Raw genomic sequence first — 18,149 nt, forward strand, 5'->3', positions numbered from 1 at the left:
GGTTTCAATGAACACTGCTGGGCTGGTGATTTGTGTATAAGGAAAATAGGGGGAAAAGGATAAGCTGGCATTGTTGACCCCCACCCCCCAATAAAAACACATTAACACATTTATATGTATGACCAAAAATGGGTTCCCTATAGAAACAAAGGAGACTAAGGGCTAGATTTACTAAGCTGCGGGTTTGAAAAAGTGGGGATGTTGCCTATAGCAACCAATCAGATTCTAGCTGTCATTTTGTAGAAAGCACTAAATAAATGACAGCTAGAATCTGATTGGTTGCTATAGGCAACATCCCCACTTTTTCAAACCCGCAGCTCAGTAAATCTAGCCCTAAGGCATTGTATCCACTGGCATCAAAGTGTTTGATAATGGAACTCATTGGTTTTGGTGACCTCATATATACTCATGAAGTTACTCACATTTGGGATTGTTGTGGGAGCATTACGGCTTTCCAGCCACCCCCAGGCTTGTAAGTTGGAGTAACTCACAGTGACCTTCTGGAAAAAAGCAACACAACCGCGACCACAGCCAACATGTTTGCGTTCCACATGTTCTGCTGCTGGTGTTTGAACTTGCAATTCAAATTGTAAATTATCCTACTAACCCCTATTATCCAAAACAAGACCTTGGTAGCTCCAGAAGTAGCTCCCAAATTCTACAAGGTAAAGCTAGAAAGGCAGATCATATAGTGTTAATCATTTTGGAAGTAATAATAATCATATGCCAACTTTTATGTAAAATTGGAGACTAAAAAACAAATAACTACTATTTGATAAGCCTCTTAGCTAACAGATACAGAGTTCTGATCTTACTGTATATTTAAATAGCACAACAGATTTTCCAAGTATTCAGACAATATGGAAATATTTCTGCTTATATATATATATACAACTGCATCTGCGGCTCATGTTTGGAACACAGGGGGTAAATATATCAAGCTGTAGGTTTGAAAAGTGGAGATGTTGCCTATAGCAACCAATCAGATTCTAGTGATCATTTATTTAGTTCAAAATGATAACTAGAATCTGATTGGTTGCTATAGGCAACATCACCGGAAAACTCGCAGCTTGATAAATTTGCCCCGCAACACTTCAAAAACCTTACATTATTATATTGTCCACTGGCAATGGTTTAACTGACCACTCCCAGATACAATGGGCACTTTCAGGGAAATCAGTGAACAGCTTTATTTATTACATGCAATGGATATAAAAAAGTGTACATACCCTTCTTGAAATTACAGGCAATTGTGAAGTAAAGAATTAAATCAAGATAAACCGTGTCAGACCTATATCCATCTTGAATGTGACCTTACAGCCAACAAAATTCAAATGAAAAACAAATAGACAAATGTTAGGAAAAAGAAGTAAAAATAAAAAGCACACAATACACTGGTTGCATAAGTGTGCACACCCTTTCATATGTATGCATATAATATTTATTATATTTATTCAATATGATTATGTATATATGAATTATTGCTATAATTCAGTAATGTAACACACTGATAATCTGTACTCAGCAATCATATATTACTCTGCTTGAACTTTTTACTTACTTTTAATAAACTTTTAACAATTTATGTACTATTCAGCAATTTCTACTTGTTTGCACAGATGGAATCAGTTAGACTTGGCAATTGTTCTTCTTTCCATTATGGGGATTACACTGGAGGAGATTGAAGTGAATGCATCACTGCCCATTAATCCAACAATTATTCGGATTATGAGAGTCCTCAGAATCGCCAGGGGTATGTAAATATATAATAATCATGGGCCTGATTCATTAAGGATCTTAAATTGAGAAACTTCTTATTTCAGTCTCCTGGACAAAACCATGTTACAATGCAAGGGGTGCAAATTAGTAATCTGTTTTGCACATAAGTTAAATACTGACTGTTTTTTCATGTAGCACACAAATACTTGATAGCTTATTTGTACACTGAAATTTAAAGTTGATATTTGTGTGCTACATGAAAAAACAGGCAGTATTTAACTTATGTGCAAAACAGAATACTAATTTGCACCCCTTGCATTGTAACATGGTTTTGTCCAGGAGACTGAAATAAGAAGTTTCTCAAGTTAAGATCCTTAATGAATCAGTCCCCATGTGTTGAACAGTAGTTACATAGACTGCATAACTTATCTTTTGGTATTTCATCTGCTTATTGAAAGTTTAAAACATACAAAATCCAAATTGTACTGAGAGACATTGGATAACACTTATAAACATTTGTACGGTTTCCGAAATAATGAAAAATGGAGCTTGTAATTTATAATATTCATGGGGAAAATCCTGACTTATGAAATAAACTACACCTTGAGTAATAAACATTTAACCAGACCCAAAAATGACCAGTATTGTCATAAGAGAGTTAGAAATAGTAATAAATAAACAATTGTGAAATAAGTAGTACTAATCATTAACAACTGAATTACAGAATATTTAGGTTCAAGGATAAAGAAGAACACAGAATATAGTCTAGTTGTAATAAAATACAAATGAATGATGAATAATGGTCGATGACTCTCCGTGTCAGCTTTCCATTCACATAAATACGAAGTTCACAGCAGAGGGTGTCATTGACAACAAGCAAGCGGTATTTGAGTAGATGAGACTAGTTATTTTTTTTTTATGTAAAATTACTTTATTGAGATTTTTATAGGTTCGCAAGAACAACAGAACAAAACAACAGACATAGACAACGTTGGTGAAAAAAAATCAAGTGTCACAAGGCACAAAAAGATAGCCAAACAGTACATTGGACATGTGTAAATATACCCTATAAACACTTTTGAACTCTGTAGAATATCTGAGGGTCACCATGACTACACACCAGTGTCCACCAATAAAAACACTGTATAGACAATAGCTATTTATTTTAGAACATAGGTAAATGAATAAGCTTAGTATACATGTAAGACGTTGTAGTTGTGATTTAACCACGATGAGTATTTAGCTCTACAGCATAAGAAAGTACTTGAGCTGTGAACCCGATTCATTTTGCAGTTCTGAAGTTACTGAAGATGGCTGTTGGAATGAGGGCTCTGCTGGATACAGTTCTCCAAGCTCTTCCTCAGGTACAAAATAAATTATAATTATTTGAAAGATAAGAAATAAAATTACAAAGAGAGAATTATGGGAAGGATACCTCGCTCAAATGCTTTTCATGTACTGTATCTTAATACTTGGGTGATCTCCTCATTAAGGCAACGATGGCAAACCTAACCTCGTCCATTTAGTCTTGTCGTGTCTGGATTGCCTTTCTCCAGAGCTTTACAGAGCAAGCCGTTCCCATACATATAAATAAGTACAACTTAAAACATACCATCTTAGTAGATGGATTTGTGTAATCGTGCCATATACGTACATGCAATATGCGTTTTCAATGATTATTATTGCTTTTAGTCCATAAAACAGTAGTAATGGCATGGAATTATATATTTCACAATACTCCTAAATGGCACTAGATACTCAAACATGACAAACTCTATCACACATTCCCAACATGAAAAAAACGTATAATGCTCCTAATACATTCATCATCATCATCATCATTTATTTATATAGCTCCACTGATTCCGCAGCGCTGTACAGAGAGAGAACTCACTCACATTAATCCCTGCCCCATTGGAGCTTACAGTCTAAATTCCCTAACACACACACACTCACAGTCAGAGAGAGAGACTAGAGTCAATTTTAATAGCAGCCAATTAACCTACCAGTATGTTTTTGGAGTGTGGGAGGAAACTGAAGCACCCGGAGGAAACCCATGCAAACACAGGGAGAACATACAAACTCCTCACAGATAAGGCCATGGTCGGGAATTGAACTCAAGACCCCAGCGCTGTGAGGCAGAAGTGCTAACCACTTAGCCACCATGCTGCCCTCACATTCTCCTTATCACTAAATTTTCCTCTCCCTTACTTGGAAGGATATGTAATGAAATAGGTTTGCAGTTGAACCTCTTAGTGGATCAGTTGTGCTGAATGGGAAAAGTAAACTGTAATTGAATCACAGTTGCATAGAAAGTTTTGTTACTGTAATACTCTTGTACTTCATACATTACAATATCAGCGTTTGTTTCCTTTCTCCTACAGGTGGGGAATCTAGGCTTGCTGTTTATGCTGCTGTTCTTTATCTTTGCTGCATTGGGAGTTGAACTGTTTGGGGACTTGGGTAAGTGTTTGGAAGAATAATACAAATAATTACTACACATGATCAGGGCCGGATTTACCGCTAGGCAACCTAGGCACCTGCCTAGGGCCTAGCGGCTCTCGGGGGGCCCAGCTGGGGGGGGGCACAAGAGCAAATTGAAAAAATATATAAAATCGTCCCCTCCCCCCACTCACGGCACCCCCGTGTGGGGGGGTCGGGTGCCGCAAGTCAGGGGAGGGGCCACATGGGGCTGGTGTGGTGGCTGGTCTCCTGCTCTGTGTCACATGGGACGTGCACCACATGACAGGTGCCGTCCCATGTGTGAAGGGGATGAAGACTCCAGTCCACAGCTCCTAGATGGAAAAAAGGTTGGGGGAGGGGTAGGGTAGTATAGTAATAGAGTGTGTATTATGTGTGTGTGAAATGCCACTGTCTGTGTGTATTATGTGTGTGTGAGGGGCCACTGTGTCCGTGTATTATGTGTGTGTGAGGGGCCACTGCGTGCGTGTATTGTGTGTGTGTGTGAGGGGCCACTGTGTCCATGTATTATGTGTGTGTGAGGGGCCACTGTGTGCGTGAAGGGGGGGGGGGCCCAAACCGATATCTTGCCTAGGGCCCCGTGAGGTGTAAATCCGGCTCTGCACATGATGATAAAGCTAATGGAAGCCTTTGTATTGTTTCACAGAGTGCAACGACTCTCACCCATGCGAGGGCCTTGGGAGACATGCCACCTTTAGAAACTTTGGCATGGCCTTTCTAACGCTTTTCCGCGTTTCTACAGGCGATAACTGGAATGGGATTATGAAGGTAAAAAAAAAAATACTTACAATATGTAGAGATGTAAATCATTTTAAATACTTTCAAATATAAGTGTGCAGGTGTTTATCAAAGTTACAACTTAGTATCTCGTAAATACAGTTATTGATGAAAAATGTTAAGTATATGTGCTGCTTCCGAGATTCCCATTTTCTCCAAGACACCCCAGTGCTCCAAAGAGTTGGGGCTCCTATTAATCTGCTTGTTGGCATTAGGTATGTACTGAATCCAGAGTTTAATTTGGGATTCATCCAAATCTTATGTGGGTTATTTGTTAAAATTTTAATTCATCAAATCCTTTGCTTTCCTGTGATTTTATATTGCCAAACATTAAATTTCCACTTTCAGGCGTTAAAATTTCTGATAAGATGAATTATGTATATTCCAGCAGTTTTTAATTTTAATTTTTAAATGTAGAATTTGAGTTCAATTCAATATTTGGGTGAATATTGGGTAAAAGGATTTGTAATTTGGCCTAATCCTAAAATATGGATCCAGGGCACCTCCAGCTTTGTTAATATGTGATACTACTTAACCAAACAACCTCCTGGTTGAATTACATGAGATGTTCTTCTAAATTAATAAAAAGATTCAGGATGGTCTGCAGCTCTACCAAGGCCTTATCCACAGTCCTAATCAGCTACACAATATGGTACGTGATTTGCAGTTGTGTCCAGGCCCAGCAAAGGTTAGGCTGACATGCTTAATGGTATATCCTAGAGAGGACAGATGCAGACAGAAAAGCTAGACACACACATAAAGAAGAGCTCCAATGAATTAATATAAAAAATAATTCTACTGACTGTGGATGTGCCGTTTGCGGAAGCCGCCAAGTACATTCATTCATGTGAATGGTCAATTCAGAGAAGGAACAGTGACACTCATTGGACCAAAATTAAATAAGCCTTGTGGCATATTACCGTTACAGCTATCAGAGCCTCTGTATCCATGCATAAATAATAAGTACAATTTAGTGTTATATTAATTATTCATTAACATAAGTCTATATGGAGTACAGAAACAGGCAGATGTCTACATCATACATACTCACCAACGTCTTGCCGGAGATACATTTGTCCAAGACATCTCTTCATGCAGTCATTTTCATGGTGGAGAATATGGTCATCACAATGCCAACTATCTGCATTTTCTCCAATCCATTTCCCATGTTACTTAATCTCACACCTGAGGTTCCTTTTAAAACATACCAGCTGCACCTGTGGGCACAGGCTTCTCCTATACCAGGGCTAGAGACAGCATCAACTGCTCCGCAAAAGTGTTTCTGAGATTTCTCCCACCTAGCTCCAGAGAATTAAACCCCATTGGCAAACCTTTTTCTCTTTCTCTTGTCCTGGTTTACAGGGGGAGTAATGGATTCTCTGATATTCCGCAGCCTGTTGAGAAGGATGACCTCTGATTAAATCAAGAGCACAGCAAGGATTGCATCCACAACTGCAAGCTGATACTCAGCCCATTGCTTGTTTTGCTTTTAGAGAAATCAAGTGTCCACAATCTAGTTATATGAAAAGTACACTTATTATACTATACACAAAACTCAAAAGAGTGACATAAGTGATCTGCTAAAAGCTAACTAATAAAACTGTATGGTCCATTCAGACATAATTTCCTGATAATGGCGTTACAGTATCCCGCATCAGTCAAAGGTTGCCTGGCGACATCAACTGTCCCACCCCAAATTAATGAAGATGCTGCATTTAAAGAGGACACATGTTTTTTCTTACCGCAGAAATACTTTAAATAACTTGAAAGATGGGAGTGATCCCAATGTATATATTATTGTACCACTAACTAGTACTTAATGTTGCTTTTATTCTTGACATTAGGACACACTGCGTGACTGCAACGAGGAATCTACCTGTTACAACACTGTCATCTCCCCACTCTACTTTGTCTCTTTTGTGCTGACAGCACAGTTTGTCCTGGTCAATGTGGTGATTGCAGTACTCATGAAACACTTAGAGGAAAGCAACAAGGAAGCCAAGGAAGAGGCTGAGCTAGAGGCGGAAATGGAGCTGGAGTTTCAGATTCAGAACATCCAGAGTCCAGACAGTGATACTTTCCTCTGGGCTGGAAGAGACCTTGGCTACACTCAGGATAATCCTTACGGATACATCAATTCTGTGAAGGATAAGGTTGACTCTCAGCTGTCGTTAGTCCACCCCATGGTAAGGAATTACAGTGCATGCTGAGAAGTGTCAGAAGGTCAGGAAATTGTATATTGGAGAAAGGGTCTTGTAACTGACAGAGGAGATTTGGTGCAAAGAAATCTGAGCATAGGCTTTTGGGAAGCCAACTACTGCAGTGTTTATTCATTCAATTATATTAATGTATGGGTTTCATTGTCTAAAGTAAACTTGCCAGAGCTCAACTTGACATGTTGGCTCTAGACACAACAGTATATGATGGAGCCTGATAGAGTACAGTAAAAGTACACATGAGTATGTACTCTAGAGGATACTAGCTATGAGGGTATATTTTTTTTTAGAAAAAAAGAAAACCTTACAATGACAATGGAGAATTGTTACATGTGAGTTATAGATTATACCTGGGCATTCTTTCAGACTTGGAGAACTGTTTCCAGGTGGCATATAGATTATACCTGGGCATTCTTTCAGACTTGGAGAACTGTTTCCAGGTGGTGTATAGATTATACCTGGACATTCTTTCAGATTTGGAGAACTGTTTCCAGGTGGTGTATAGATTATACCTGGACATTCTTTCAGACTTGGAGAACTGTTTCCAGGTGGTGTATAGATTATACCTGGGCATTCTTTCAGACTTGGAGAACTGTTTCCAGGTGGCATATAGATTATACCTGGACATTCTTTCAGATTTGGAGAACTGTTTCCAGGTGGTGTATAGATTATACCTGGACATTCTTTCAGACTTGGAGAACTGTTTTCAGGTGGTGTATAGATTATACCTGGACATTCTTTCAGACTTGGAGAACTGTTTCCAGGTGGTGTATAGATTATACCTGGACATTCTTTCAGACTTGGAGAACTGTTTTCAGGTGGTGTATAGATTATACCTGGACATTCTTTCAGACTTGGAGAACTGTTTTCAGGTGGTGTATAGATTATACCTGGACATTCTTTTAGATTTGGAGAACTGTTTCCAGGTGGTGTATAGATTATACCTGGACATTCTTTCAGATTTGGAGAACTGTTTCCAGGTGGTATATAGATTATACCTGGGCATTCTTTCAGATTTGGAGAACTGTTTCCAGGTGGTGTATAGATTATACCTGGACATTCTTGCAGATTTGGAGAACTGTTTCCAGGTGGTGTATAGATTATACCTGGGCATTCTTTCAGACTTGGAGAACTGTTTCCAGGTGGTGTATAGATTATACCTGGGCATTCTTTCAGACTTGGAGAACTGTTGCAGGTGGTGTATAGATTATACCTGGGCATTCTTTCAGACTTGGAGAACTGTTTCCAGGTGGTGTATAGATTATACCTGGGCATTCTTTCAGATTTGGAGAACAGTTTTCAGGTGGTGCACAGATTATACCTGGACATTCTTTCAGACTTGGAGAACTGTTTCCAGGTGGTGTATAGATTATACCTGGACATTCTTTCAGACTTGGAGAACTGTTTCCAGGTGGTGTATAGATTATACCTGGACATTCTTTCAGATTTGGAGAACTGTTTCCAGGTGGTGTATAGATTATACCTGGACATTCTTTCAGATTTGGAGAACTGTTTCCAGGTGGTGTATAGATTATACCTGGACATTCTTTCAGATTTGGAGAACTGTTTCCAGGTGGTATATAGATTATACCTGGGCATTCTTTCAGATTTGGAGAACTGTTTCCAGGTGGTGTATAGATTATACCTGGACATTCTTGCAGATTTGGAGAACTGTTTCCAGGTAATGTATAGATTATACCTGGACATTCGTTCAGACTTGGAGAACTGTTTCCAGGTGGTGTATAGATTATACCTGGACATTCTTTCAGACTTGGAGAACTGTTTCCAGGTGGTGTATAGATTATACCTGGGCATTCTTTCAGACTTGGAGAACTGTTTCCAGGTGGTGTATAGATTATACCTGGACATTCTTTCAGATTTGGAGAACTGTTCCAGGTGGTGTATAGATTATATCTGGACATTCTTTCAGACTTGGAGAACTGTTTCCAGGTGGTGTATAGATTATACCTGGGCATTCTTTCAGATTTGGAGAACAGTTTTCAGGTGGTGCACAGATTATACCTGGGCATTCTTAATGAGTAGAATAATTGTTTTATTGCTCTTGGAGTTGAATATGAAGCCTTTGTTGTGACTTCTGTTTGCCTTTCCTGGGATCAACACTGGAATAATTGAGAAGAGGTTGTACTACATGGACTTGTGTTGTTGTTTTTTCTAAAAACTGTTGTAACTATATTGAACACTTGAAAACTTGTTGTTAATTCTAAGGATATTAGAAATCATGAGGAGACATTTATGAAATGCAGAAAATGTGGCTTAGTATGAGGTGTCTGAGTGAGTGCTGCCCGCTTGCTTTCAGCACAGAACACCTTTAGTCAGCGAGCTCCTCAGCTCAGTTGTGCAGTTGCTGCCATTTGCTTACCCTTTAAGGTGAGTGTATTAGCAAAACTAGTCACATTACACCACAGTGTAAGGAAAACAACACTTGTGGTTCTCATGTGCAGATTTGCATGGTTGTAAATCACCTTTACTGAGGTCAGATGTCTGTTTGTTGATAGAATACAGTCTTATATGACAGCTTAATTAGTTTCTATTTAGTTGCATAAAGATAGATAGTTGTTAGTAGTAGGATTTATGCTTTATTTTACATTGAGATCTCCGGTTGTATTAACCTGTAACACCTTTTTGCAGGAAAGACACATGTTTGATACAATATCATTACTAATCCAGGGATCTCTAGAAGGTGAGATGAAGCTTATGGACAACCTTTCTGGTTCCGTTTGTCACCATTATGGTCTCCCAACATATGATAAAGGCTCCTCAGAAAACCAGGTCAGTTTCCTCTGTGTGCAGTTTTGTTACCTAACATAACGTCAACACTTGACTCTCATTTTCCATAACGCTAATAGTTAGCTCTCCCTCCACCTCCATATACACTTCCAAGACTGACAACTGAACAGAATAACATTGGTCATTGGAGTCATGAACTGGGAGAAGAGGTTCAGCACATAGAGGATGCGTTATTTGTATTTATTAAACCAAATCAGTTGCTGAACAAGAGCGCAATGCCACCGATTCCAAAATTAATTACATATACAGGAACAGAGCAAGTGCAGCAAACTAAACAAAATAAATGTAATAAAAAAACTAGGTACGTACTTCTCAGTTGGACATAACAAATGTCTATCAAACATTTTCCACCCACTAGACTCAACAGCATTCCAATGCTATTACAGATGTAAATTATAATATTATTACAGGGGACCAGGGGTGCCATGGTGACATAAAGGCACAGACCTCCTCTGTGATGTGTAGATTTTTAATATATACACAGTATCATGTAGAGTTGGACAAATGTCTGTTTTATTTGCCGTACAATATGCATTTCTGTACTGAATATGCACACCAAATATGTGTATGTATACCTCTGTATGCAGACTTTGTTGCATCTTACACTTGTGCCTACTTACTACTGGCGAGGTGGACGGGGAGAGGGCAGAGGCGGGCGAGCTTAGGCTGGGTACAGTAAGGGTGTGTTCACATAATTGCGACTGAGGTAGACCTGGACAGAGACACATATACACCTGTCAGGAGCCGTATCTCTTGTTACTGCTGGTGGGCTGGTGCAGCGAGGTGCAATAATAATGGTGATGATCAGTAGCACTAGCTGGTCGCTTCTGATTGGCTGATTGTGGATTGACCTCTGCAGATTTAATTTGTTAGTGCGGCTGTTATATTATATGAAGTCACTACTGTCTAGTCACATGACTTCAACGATATTTCCAGCAGCAAGGAAGAAGGTTACTGGTCGATTTTACTTAATTTGTATCTGCATGTATTGTGTACAGATAAGGTAATACGTCTTTTGCATATACTACTATCACTGTCAGTCCACATTCTTATGCGTTCTGTATGCGATAGTGGACTGTACCACGGGTTATAGTGTGGATGGGTTAGGTACATGACCATTGGAATCAATGATTCTTAGGTTACTATGCATTTTACAAGCAGTAGACATGAGGTCAGCATGTTCTGGATACATTTGCTTAAATAATGGATTAAGCAAAGTATGGAACTTACTCTAAGGATTCCACCACAAGTAGGAACACTGCAAGCAATGAGGGACAGATATGACCAGTTGTGCAAGAAGTTGCTGCCAGTAATTGGGGAGACTTCCGTGTCGCTCTTCTTAGGCCAATGAGTGAATCACAAGGCAGTGGAATGCAGATGATGGAACACATAGGAACTTGCTGGTGACAGAAGCCCCAAAGGTCCACAAAAATGTAAAACGCTTAGTAGCTCATACTCCTGCATTCCGATGCCTATACGGCTTATGTCAGCTTCAGAGCAAGTGGGGAGAAGTGCCAGTATGTCATACCGGCACTTCAGCCACTGCATTAATGATAAAACAGTAAAAAAAAAAAAGTTTCGTTTGTTTTTTTTGTTTCCTTAGAAATACATTTATTAGGATGTTCCTAATGTCTACTGAACATAAAATATGTTTTTAAAGTTGCTTCTATTGCAAACACATGTTCTAGCATGCATACGAAACTGTCATCAATACTGATAATGAGTTAGAATAGCCCTGTAGCTGGAGCAAGAGATACCGCAGAAAAACAAGTAACTTTGTGATGCCTAGAACTTGATTTTGACATGGCTGCATGCGCTTGAGTTTTGTACGCCCTTACTGTAAATTAACTAAGGCCAAATGGAGCTCTGCAGAACATACTTTGTCTCTAGATGGAACTCTGCATAACATACTTTGTCTCTAGATGGAGCTCTGCATAACATGCTTTGACATCAGATGGTGCTCTGCATAACATGCTTTTCATCAGATGGAGCTCTGCATAACATGCTTTGCATCAGATGGAGCTCTGCATAACATACTTTTCATCAGATGGAGCTCTGCATAACATACTTTGTCTTTAGATGGAGCTCTGCATAACATACTTTTCATCAGATGGAGCTCTGCATAACATACTTTGTCTCTAGATGGAGCTCTGCATAACATGCTTTTCATCAGATGGAGCTCTGCATAACATACTTTTCATCAGATGGAGCTCTGCATAACATACTTTGTCTTTAGATGGAGCTCTGCATAACATGCTTTTCATCAGGTGGATCTCTGCATAACATAATTGTCATCAGATGGAGCTCTGCCTAACATTTTTCATTAGATGGAGCTTTGCATAATATTCTTTTCATCAGATGGAGGTCTGCATAACATGCTTTTCATCAGATGGAGCTCTGCATAATATTCTTTTCATCAGATGGAGCTCTGGATAACATACTTTTCATCAGATGGAGCCCTGCATAACATACTTTGTCATCAGATGGAAATTTATATAACATACTTTGTCATCAGATGGCGATCTGCATAACATAGTTTGTCATCAGATGAAGCTCTGCATAACATAATTCTCAGCTTTTCAAAAATTCTTATTGGGTTAATCCAGACAGAGGAAGGCAAAATAAATTTCCAGCAATTACTTGCTGGTTGTTATTATAATTATGACACCGGTAAAACAAAAATGTTTGTATGGCTTTTACATTCGTACTTACAAAACTGCTGTCTCCTAACTTTTGGCCCTGGTTCATAACTTTTGCATTGATTTCTTCTGGTCTGAATTAGGCCTGAATCAAATATTATCTTATTCATCGTGACTAATGGTAGTTTACAAATCTTTAACTTTTATTAATGTAAACAGAAACATAGAATTTGATAGCAGAAGAGAACTAGTTGGTCCATGTAATCTTCCCTTGCCAGTGCCTGTCTTTTTGTTCTTCCTCTTTTTTGGGGGTTAGGGGGATTATTACATTTTGGGGTATTTTTATGGGGTGGGATGTTGTTGTTTTCTGTAAAGTCCTTACTATAGAATATAGTTTTCTAAATCATTTTATAAGTCTCCAACCCCTCTACTGGGAGGCTGTTCTATGTAACTATCACCCTAGTAATCTCCCTATCTTCGATTTCAGATTATGTCATCTTGTTCTAAGAATTTATGTTGCGTTTTAATATGCTGCACTTTACTCTCGTAATACCACTGATATATTTGAATGTTGAGCAGTATAGTAATTGAGGTTAATCTTGTGTCTCTAGTTTTTGTAAATCTTTATTTTGGAGTGCCTGTACATGGACTTGCTGTTACTGTACATAACGCACATTGCATTTTGTGTCTGTTCCTTTCTCACTTCTTGCTTCTCTTGGATTACCTTTTCCCCATTGGATATTTTAAAAACATTTATGCATTGTATGCGACGGAAGAAAAAACAATGACGGTGTTGATGGCAGTTTGACAGGCAGCTAAATCCTTTTTCACTAGGGAGGTTATTTACCAATGAGTTGCAAATGTTCCTTTCAAGAGCAGTTGTCCAGTACAGAGGTGCCTTCAGGTCTTAAACATGAAGCCCATGAGACTCAGACTGGCAGCCAAGCAAGTGAGAAAACAGAAGGCAAAATTGAGATTTAATGCACAACATAGTACAGAATCAAGTTCAAATAGTCAAGTGTCCTTTTTCTGGATAAAGATAAGTACCAAATTAGCAGATCAAAGTATGGTCATAGAGAAGGTGGCAATGAGAACAGGTAAGGGAGAAGGCAAAGTCACTCCGGGAATACCATAGAAAAACTTTGTTTTGGTACACACTAATGTTATACCTGAACTTTAAATATAAGTGGTGCCAAAATCAAACATGTATGTGTTCGTCCTGGCATGCACATGCTTATGTCCATAAACAAACAGGCTCTTTGTGTAAATCTCCTCTTCTCTCCTTTACATCAACTGGCCCCTTTTTGTACCTGAGTTTTGTTCACCCTCCCTTAGGATGTAAGCTCATTTGAGCAGGACCCTCTTCCCTCCTGTGTCCTCACCTACTCTTCTGCTCCGTCTTGTCTGCATTAGCATGCTTGGAGCTTCTGAACCCTTGGTATTTTTGTTTACTGCTCAGTAATGTTTTACCCTGTACTGTCTATTGTCTGTGCATTGTACCGCGCTGCGGAACTCTTGTGGCGCCTAACAAATAAAGGATAATAATAATAATAAATATAGGCATTCAGTGGTATGTAAACAAAATGACTTGTCCTGAATGTGAGGAGAGTCTAATGGGAACCATGGCTTGTCTTGAGGTGTGTTGGGCTTTGCTGGCCACAGAACTAGCCTCACTAGACTAGTGGATTCATAGTCCATAGTCTGGTCAGTATCAGAAGGTCAGACAGACCTAAAGCAGTATAAATGATCAGGCACAAGAGAATAGTCTGCAGAAAACACCTCATGTCACAGCCATCCTTTATCTTGTCAGAGGGGTCACCTATATAATCTGTGATATGAAAGAGTGCGACAAATTGCGCTTTCAGATGACCGTGTATGGAAGGAAGACAAATAGGACATAGCACCGGAGGTGACAGAAAAGCAAGGACAGGTTTGTTATACTACTATACCAATTTTATAGGGTGGCCACTGGACACCTTCAGTTAGGCTTGAAAGAATGGTTATACCCTGCGATCTAAGACAATTTTCAGTTAGAGGACATGCAAGCAAAAAAACTTCCTTTATGAAGATGTTGGCAAGGAGGGAAGAGACGGGAATGCCGGATAAAATAGGACTTTCTGAAAAAGAAAATAATCTACTACAACCAAATAAAAGGAAAGCTTTTGGAAACTGTTAAATCAGTGATCACCTCCATTGATGTGTAGGTTCAGGGGTCGCTTTGAATGAGAATAGGCATTAGAGGTCCTGCATTAGACTTATGAGAGACCATGATCATGTTTCATGCAAATATGGAACCTGGAGATCAGGACCTGGCCATCAATCACTGCAACTAACAATTCCCAAGATTTCTTTCATCTGAGGATAGGAAGTGAATTTGGAGATATAGGCTCAAGAAGAAAAATGAATTTTACGTTGTTATTCGTTATTCAGGGGCTGAGAGACTGACAGGGCTTCAAACCGAGCAGCTGTCTACTGGATGTCACAGGCTCCTATGTCATGACGCAGACTTCATTACAAGATTGTATTATTATGTCTAGTCTAATAGCGTAATGAACCGTTGCTGTCTATGTATCGGCTGACTGAATATTCAAACAATTCTACATCAATACTAGTGTAAATTTCATGCGGCGTGGACCCTTTGTGGCTTCAGCAGAGGTTCAGTAGCCGATCATTCATAACTAGAAACCTCAGCAAGAAACCTCTGCTTTTCATAATAAACTATGACTGTAAACATGGTGGGTGGTGCTGTAGTACCTGGACCAAAGTTGGAAATGTGTAAAAAAAATCCTAGTATGTGTAGGACATGTCATTGTGTTCCACTTTCAAAACTGCAATGAAAAGAACCAGCAACGTATTTCCTATACCACCCCCTCTTTCAAAAAATACCCCAAAAAACCACAGACATCATATGTCCTACATTCCCAATGGCACGTGCTCTAAGGTAGCAGGTGTGTAAGGTGTCTTTGGGAATTAGGTATTGCATCACTGCGGGCATTTCCAAACCAGAAGGTCTGACAATAGCAGAGAGCAGATAATGAGACAAATACAATGTACTAAGCTGCTCATCGCCTGTAGAGATATGGCATAACAATAGGTCTAGCAGACAGGAGTGATTTTCGGGGGGGCACTTAGAAACACTTTACCCAATGATAGTAAGGCGTTTAGGCCATTATTTATCAATAGATCTCCAGACATGAAATTCTCTCATGGCTACTATATACATTCCACTGAATTTATCACAACTAAGCAGAGATCATATACAGTAACTTTAACCTGCATCAATGTAAATTCTAGACATCAAATAATGCCATAAAACAGGACAGCGGAATAAAGTAATCAAATAGACAACAAATAATAAAGTAGTAAAACAGACATTAATAAACCATGATAGATCATTGCCATTTATTTCAAGCTAAATGTGAAGCAGACCCCACCCTGCTCTTCTGGACCATGCTGTGAGCTGATAAGAGATGATAGCAGGTCTGGCACTACCACCATGGAAGGAGGGTGCATTGGGTTTCCTGCCCTCTAAGCCCTGTAATCACCCCCTGTAGGAGCAGTTCTGCCACAGAGCCAGACCTTTCTCTTGCTGCAATATCATATTTGCAAACATTTGAATAATTTGATTTTACAGTTTGCTGCTGGGAAGGTTTATGCATCTATGGAAACAGGGCCCGATTTAGACTAAGACAGCGTACCCAGTAACTGTGCGGCAGTACCGTTCATTACCGTAGCTGACAGCAGTGAGGCAGGTAGAGGATACTCGCCCAGCTGTGGCTATGAAACTTGTGACAGCAGGTAGCCAGGCCACAAATTGTACCAGTCTGGGGGCAGATGCTTCCCTGGCCCAGCCAACCTCTGTACTTGAGTGATGTATCATTATAATATTTTATTTTAAGCCACATGTCCTTTTATTATGATATGTATGTAGCAGATAGAACAAAGAAAGATTTGAGCAAAATGAACTAAGGCAAAACTGTATAGAATTGTGTACGATTGTAAAAGGCAGTTTTCCTAGAACCCTGTTTGCAACATGATGCAGTGATTCCGTAACTCTGTTGTTTTTGTTTAACCATTTAATGTTCCATTCTTCATCTATTAATGCTACATAGGCAGAGTACATTTATGTTTTGGATATTGAAAGTCCCATGAACTACACTATGTTACTGGATTATTAATAGTATGAGGGAGATTAAATACTTTTTCGTAAATTAGCTATTACCACATGTGCTTCTTATCGGTGGTAGTCATTATCACGATGCTCCAAACACCGACACGATTAGACCGAACGTGTGATGCCTGACAGTGTGGTAATAGTGTCACACATCGGGATCTTAGCCGCACTTACCTCATCCTCCGCTGTCATATCACGGCTACCTGTGTCCCTTCTGGTCATCTGCAGCATTCCCATCCTCCACATCTCCGTTTGTAAACAAACACATACTGTTTGTTCTGCTGCATGGGTGCGGCCATCTTGGATGCAGTCAGGTGATCATTCCAGACCAACCAGATTCAGTAGCTGTGATCACATGAACTGTATAGCCAATAGTTGTTTGGGACACCCTATTTAAACCTGCTGCTGTGATCTGTTCATTGCCAGAGAAACACACTTCTCTCCAGAAGATAGTTCTTGGCTCCAGGTTCCAAGTGCTCTGTTCCTGTCAGCATTTCCAAGCTGCTCATTCCCCTGCTATATTCTACATTCAGCAAGAACATGAGCAGGAAGATCATCCAGGCTTCTAGGTTCTGTTTTAGTCCTGCTCCAGCTAGCCCCAAGGGTCCCGAATCGGATCAAGAAATACAGACGACCATGACAGACAGCTTGAAAAGGAGACTTGAAATTGACGTCATTGTAGGAGGCCAGGATGTTCATTCCTCGGAACTGTTCCAAGTCTCCTTTTCAAGCTGTCACTATTACCAAACTGTCGTGCATCAGACCTTTGGTCTAATCATGTCAGGCTCTTCTATGTCGGCCTTTGGAGCATCGTGATAAGGTACCCAACCCCTTCTTATAGCATATTGTGCACTAAGTACAACCTCATTTACTGTTTAACCAATTGTTAAATTGGTTACCAATTGTTTAACTTGTTCTGCCAACCGTATGTAGAGCGATTAGAGGAGAGTTGCCAACGTTTGTCCTGATAGGTACATCTTCACCCCATGCCTTCCTGTGTAATCATCACCTTACCTATTTCATGGTTATCAACATTGGACAATATTTTCCAGGGTCACTTTGTTGCGGAGATAGTGCCAGTAACGCTCTATACTGTCTATTTGATCTTATGCAATACATTTCCCATCTTGCTATGAATTTCGAATGTGAAAATAGTTTATTTTTTTGCAATAAATGTTACCTTCTAAAGCCTAGGGAATAATAACGCAGAGAAACACTTGACTATAACAAGCAGAAAATAGAAAAATAAGAATTACAGTTGGAACAAAAATTCCTAGGGACAACTACAAAATAAGGGGTTGGTGGATGAAACAGGCACTAAATAGTGTGGAGACT

At 39.5% G+C, this 18,149-nt stretch overlaps 1 protein-coding gene and 1 long non-coding RNA gene across 9 annotated transcripts in view; one reads left to right on the forward strand and one right to left on the reverse strand.

Annotated features, from left to right (window-relative positions):
* The window catches only part of CACNA1G (calcium voltage-gated channel subunit alpha1 G), a 141,689-nt gene that overhangs the window by 101,504 nt on the left and 22,036 nt on the right, over positions 1 to 18,149 (forward strand). For 6 of the 7 annotated variants that reach the window (XM_075177930.1, XM_075177936.1, XM_075177933.1 and 3 more), the window contains 6 exons: positions 1,620 to 1,753; positions 3,013 to 3,083; positions 4,104 to 4,182; positions 4,847 to 4,968; positions 6,822 to 7,163; positions 9,843 to 9,983. In XM_075177930.1, the coding sequence (XP_075034031.1) occupies positions 1,620 to 1,753; positions 3,013 to 3,083; positions 4,104 to 4,182; positions 4,847 to 4,968; positions 6,822 to 7,163; positions 9,843 to 9,983 (889 nt within the window). Of the gene's footprint in view, positions 1 to 1,619; positions 1,754 to 3,012; positions 3,084 to 4,103; positions 4,183 to 4,846; positions 4,969 to 6,339; positions 7,164 to 9,842; positions 9,984 to 18,149 lie in introns of those variants that run through there. The other variant, XM_075177937.1, reaches the window with a different exon arrangement.
* The window catches only part of LOC142095132 (uncharacterized), a 255,687-nt gene that overhangs the window by 52,777 nt on the left and 184,761 nt on the right, over positions 1 to 18,149 (reverse strand). The gene's annotated exons all lie outside the window — the stretch shown is intronic.

Source organism: Mixophyes fleayi, chromosome 6 (assembly GCF_038048845.1).
Source record: "Mixophyes fleayi isolate aMixFle1 chromosome 6, aMixFle1.hap1, whole genome shotgun sequence".
In the NCBI taxonomy this organism is placed as follows: domain Eukaryota; kingdom Metazoa; phylum Chordata; class Amphibia; order Anura; family Limnodynastidae; genus Mixophyes; species Mixophyes fleayi.